Source organism: Penaeus vannamei, chromosome 37 (assembly GCF_042767895.1).
Source record: "Penaeus vannamei isolate JL-2024 chromosome 37, ASM4276789v1, whole genome shotgun sequence".
Lineage (NCBI taxonomy): Eukaryota > Metazoa > Arthropoda > Malacostraca > Decapoda > Penaeidae > Penaeus > Penaeus vannamei.
In genome coordinates, this window is record NC_091585.1 from 15,411,866 (window position 1) to 15,416,865 (window position 5,000).

The 5,000-nt window shown below is 33.6% G+C and overlaps 1 protein-coding gene across 1 annotated transcript in view; it reads right to left on the reverse strand.

Annotated features, from left to right (window-relative positions):
- The window catches only part of LOC113830375 (CD109 antigen), a 24,152-nt gene that overhangs the window by 16,218 nt on the left and 2,934 nt on the right, over window positions 1-5,000 (reverse strand). The window contains exons 4-11 of the mRNA XM_070115317.1: window positions 4,929-5,000; window positions 4,747-4,817; window positions 4,046-4,228; window positions 3,575-3,748; window positions 2,975-3,199; window positions 2,291-2,413; window positions 1,588-1,803; window positions 1,027-1,170 (exon numbers count right to left, since the gene is read on the reverse strand). The exon at window positions 4,929-5,000 is cut by the window's right edge and continues 97 nt beyond it. Of these exons, the coding sequence (XP_069971418.1) occupies window positions 1,027-1,170; window positions 1,588-1,803; window positions 2,291-2,413; window positions 2,975-3,199; window positions 3,575-3,748; window positions 4,046-4,228; window positions 4,747-4,817; window positions 4,929-5,000 (1,208 nt within the window). The remainder of the gene's footprint in view (window positions 1-1,026; window positions 1,171-1,587; window positions 1,804-2,290; window positions 2,414-2,974; window positions 3,200-3,574; window positions 3,749-4,045; window positions 4,229-4,746; window positions 4,818-4,928) is intronic.

A 5,000-nucleotide genomic window follows, 5' to 3' on the forward strand; every position in this document is an offset into this window, starting at 1 on the left:
ATAGGAAGATATTAACCACAATAATAGTGAGGGTTTCTGCTAGAGAAAGAGAGAGAGAGAAAAAAAAAAGGTAGGGGGAATGAATAAATAAATAAAGGATATGTATTGAACTGTGTGGAATAGTGACAATGATTCTCCATCACTTCTGAGGCAAATCATATACATTTATGTTGGAATGTAGTATCAGATCATCATCTTGGAGGCCTCCCATATTGAGGGACTAAGTGGATCAGCCACAGGCAAAAATATGTGCAGTGCCTACTAATTTACTTATTTCTTGCTAATTCACACCAAGTACTGTTACTTTTATTCCAGTTTGGGTATACATTAATTTTATCATAGAGTAAAAATACCATACTCTTTTACTCTTCTGGCAAAAACCCTAATAATGATGATTTTAGCAATAAATGCCTGATTGCACCAGTGACCATGATATCACAAAGATAACTCGTATTACTGTCATTATACCCAGAAAGATTTTAAACTTTAAACTGTGCAATAGGATTTCAGCAGTCATTCCTGTGGTGCATAATTACTATCAAAAAAGAAAAAAGAAAGAAGAAAAATCTCTGATATAAATTTTACTATCATAAAATGAAAGGTTGCATGGAGAGTATAGGAAAAGCAAGCTTTATTTCATTATTTACTTAATGCAGGCATGGTGGTGTAGTGAGTTGCCAAACATCATTTCAAGACATATGGGAGGGAAATATGGGCAGTCGAGTTATGATGTTAATCAGAAGACTTCAAAGAGAGAAAAACAAATACTAATAAAGAAGAAAAGAAGAAAAATAAAATGTATAAGAGAAATAAGGGAAACAAAAAGGATTAAAAGACAAGGATACAAAAAGAAAAAGAAGAAAAACAAGAGAAAAAAAGTAATATATTGAAAAAAAAAAAAAAAAGGGAGGAAAATGTTAGACAGGATGAAGAAGAAAATAATGAAGAAAAAAGAGATGGAGAAAGAAGACAAAAAAGGAAGAAGCTCAACCAACACATGCAAACACCCTACAATCCATCACTCACCCTGGGTGAATAATATGCGATGGCCTTAGCATTTGCTGCTGCAATGCTGCCAGTGTCATCCTGGTACGAGGCTGTGAGACTGAGGGCAGCTGTCTTCTCCGGCACATCTACTACAAAATGGTACACTCCCTTTTCGCGGTATTTCTGCAAGGACACAGGATGGAAGAATGTTCAAAAGCTGTTGGGTATGTATTCTGTATTGAGCTATTTAGAGGTGAATAATTTGTATTCTAAATTACATTTCTTTAAAGCTTGGATCTACATATATTCTTGAATATTTTTATCTAGTAATCACTGTAACTGTAATTAATACTATTATTCCATTACATCATTTCATTATGGATATTATATCCAATTACATTATTATCTTTGTCAGAATTAACAAAACACCATCTAGAGAAGGGCATTTTTTAGATCCTTCAACACCAAAAAAAAAAAAAAAAGTAAAAATAAATTGACAACACAAAAACAGAATACAGAAAAAACAACAATGAATGATAAGCCAGAGAAAAAAAAATACATAAAACCAATAAAACAAACAAATGGACCAAGATGACTTGCCTGAAACTTCTGATTTCTGACAAACATCTCCATCTTCTTCTGCACCAGCTCATTCTCGGTAAGGTAGCGACTACCAGTTTCATAATCAAAGTTAAAGTTATAGTCGTAGTCATCAAGCTTGTAGCCCTCAGCCTGGTAGTCCTGGGCCTTACGGTTGTACTTCCATGACTGGTCTAGAAACTCGCGCTCCTCATCCTCAGAGTTAACTTGGGGGATCTAGGAAGGAATAAGATGCATGGTTTACTAAAAGTAGGTGATAAGGAAAAGGAAAAGAGGAAAATGGTGAAATGGAAGAAAAATTAGTAACTAAATAAATGAATGACTGACCTGAAATTAAAAAAAAAGTTTAACAGTCAATACATAAATGTATTTCTTTTGCTACAGGATACTCAATCCTTTGTATCTGAACCCTTGAAATGCTAAGAAAGACATTGCAAAGAGGTATGTAAAGGGGCCATCCCTAAAGAGGTATACATTATTCCATTTCAAAATAAATTGTAATGAGATATTCTTAATCAAGATATCAAGATATACATCTGTCTTAAGAGAGCAATGCCTATCAAACATGAAGTATGACAATTCCTCTTCAAATTCACACCTTTCTTTTCATGTTTCTATTACACAAACACAAAAGAAATAAATTTATTTCTGGTCCAACTCTACGGATCATCATCATCACAAAAAATCAAGAAGCTTCCCTTACCTCAATATCGTATACTACTTGACGAGATCCACTTTCTAAGACAGCCTCTGCCTTCACGACAAGCTTTGAGCCATGCAGTTTTTCCTCTCCAAGGGGCTCAAGGTCATGATACGACACTGCAACCTGAAAGTTAAACATAAGGTATCTGAGATATTGATACTTCAGCTGCAGCCTATACCATCATATTACTCAGATTCTAGAAATGACACATAAAAGGGACAAGTACATATTGATAGAGGAGAAGCATATGACATCAAAATACTAACATTAAGAAACTTCTTTGATAGTGATAATCAGATGCTAATTTAGACAATAGCAAATTAAACAGAAATAACATCATTAGAAAATATTGGAAGACTTCAAAGAATAAAGTGGACTATCTACATAAGAAGAGAAAAAAGAAGCAGGATAAGAAGATGAAACAGGAAGAAAAACAAGAAAAGGAAAGGAATGAAAGAAATATATGAGGAAGAAAGGAAGAGCATATAAAATGGGGCAACAAGAGAATATAAAAAGGCAGATGACAACAAAGAACAGAGGAAAAGAAGAAATGAGACAAGTATCAGAGGGGAAACTTTTCCAACTATCTTAAGCCTAGATGAAACATTCCCACATGCATGAACAAGACAAACAATAATCAACGGCTTCCTAATTAAAAGCCAACCCTTCCCATCTGCAACTTACTGTTGCTTCGAATGGCATTCCTGGCTTGAAGACATAGGGTGGAGAGCCTAGAAAACGGCAATTGACCGAGGAATTGATAATCTTAGCCATGGAGAATCCTGTTTCATTGAGCATCATGAAGGTCTCCTGTATCTCTGCCTCCAGTCGGATTTCGGAACCATCCAGGTTAGAAATGCGCTTAGAGAGGTCTTCCATTGGGAAGCTGAAGTCCATCTCACCCTCGAACTGTGGAGACAATTGTGTTATAGGGGCAACTGTAACGACACAGAATTAACAGAATGTGATCCAGGGTTTGTCTATTTGACATATGTTAAAATCTCTAGACCATTACATGACTAGCTGACTGTAATAAGATTTGAGTCTCTGTATCTGAAATAAGTATGAGTCATGTAAATCAACTTGACCTCTCAGATATTGCAAAGTAAAACAATTATCATAATTTTTGTGGCTGAGAAGTCTTCCATGTATCTAGACAAGAAGTAATTCAAGATTATCTATTTTTACTTTTGAAAAAAAAAAATCTTAATCCACTGAATTCAAAACATTCTTAAATAAAAGAGAAAGAGAGGAAGAGGGGAAAAATAGAAAGCAAGGACTTACTGGCTCAAAAATCTGCTCTGTGACGTAAGTCCAATTAGGATTTATCTTATTCTTCACAAACAGCTTGAGTGTTGCATTTCCATAAGCTCCCTTGTCATTGCCAAACTCACCACCTAAAACACCTTCAATGGCTTCATCTGTGTCTAAGAAATACTTTGGCATGAAGATCTTTACCTGTGGAAGAGATACAAGAAGAGTTAATAGTGAGAAGGGTTAGCTGTGCTATAAATATATCTAAAAACAGTATTTGCAAATGTACAGACATGCTAACAATAGCAACAACAACAACAACAACAAAATAATAATAATAATAATAATAATAATAATAATAATAATAATAACAATAATAATAATAATAATAACAACAATAATAATAATAATAATAATAATAATAATAATAATAATAATAATAATAATAATAATAATAATAATAGTAATAAAACATGGAACAGTGGATAAAAAATTACTCACTTCAAAGCGTGGTGTATACCACTTCTCAACTTTAATCCTCTTGATTTCCTCCTGCCCATTAACAAGCACTTTGATGCCCCAATAGCCCACTTTGGGAAGGAATGGCAGAGTGAACTCCATGGACACGACACCTACATTGGTTGGTCTGGAAGGCCAGCGACGCATCACGTAGTTGTCTGGGTCCTATGGGTACATGGAGTCACCAGTTGAGACAGTTATTAGAACTGTATTCATAATTCAAAATATAAAATAAAATAGGAAGTGAATTTAAATATTTGTCATATTCTTGGTTCCAAAAAAGCACATTTGAATAAATAAGCAATTAGATTTGTAGTTTCATTTAAAGATAGAAATGGCCATAGGAAATGCTCATAACTAAAGGTTTACTGGAAATGTTCATTCTAAAAAACAATAACAAACTAAAATAAATAAATACATATATAAATAAACCAATAAAATAAAATTTAAGTTATAATATTAATTCTATACTGTATATTCATATAGAAAATTAATGTAATTACAATTGGAATATGAATCAAGAGTTGAACAGTAAACGGTTCAAATGTAAAGTTATCTGCTGGTAATTAGGAATATTACAGGAAAGATAACAATAAATGACAAACTAGTTTTGAATTTTGACTTACATAAAAACGGGAATAAGTAAGAATGCAAAAATGAAACAATATTACAAAATAACTTACCAGAATATAAACATCCACAGGATCATCATAGGGCTTGAGTTCCGTATTCAGCAAGATGATTCTGAAGCGCACTGAAAAAGAACAAAACATCACATCATTATCGAAGGATCTTGTGTGGAAATACAATAAATTTACAACACTAAACACTTTCTCCTACTTCACTTATTCCTGTCGTAACTCACCCACTTGGTCTCCCGTGTAGACAGGCCTGTTAGTCTGGACTAGGATGGTCAGGAAGCGTGTCGAGAAATGTA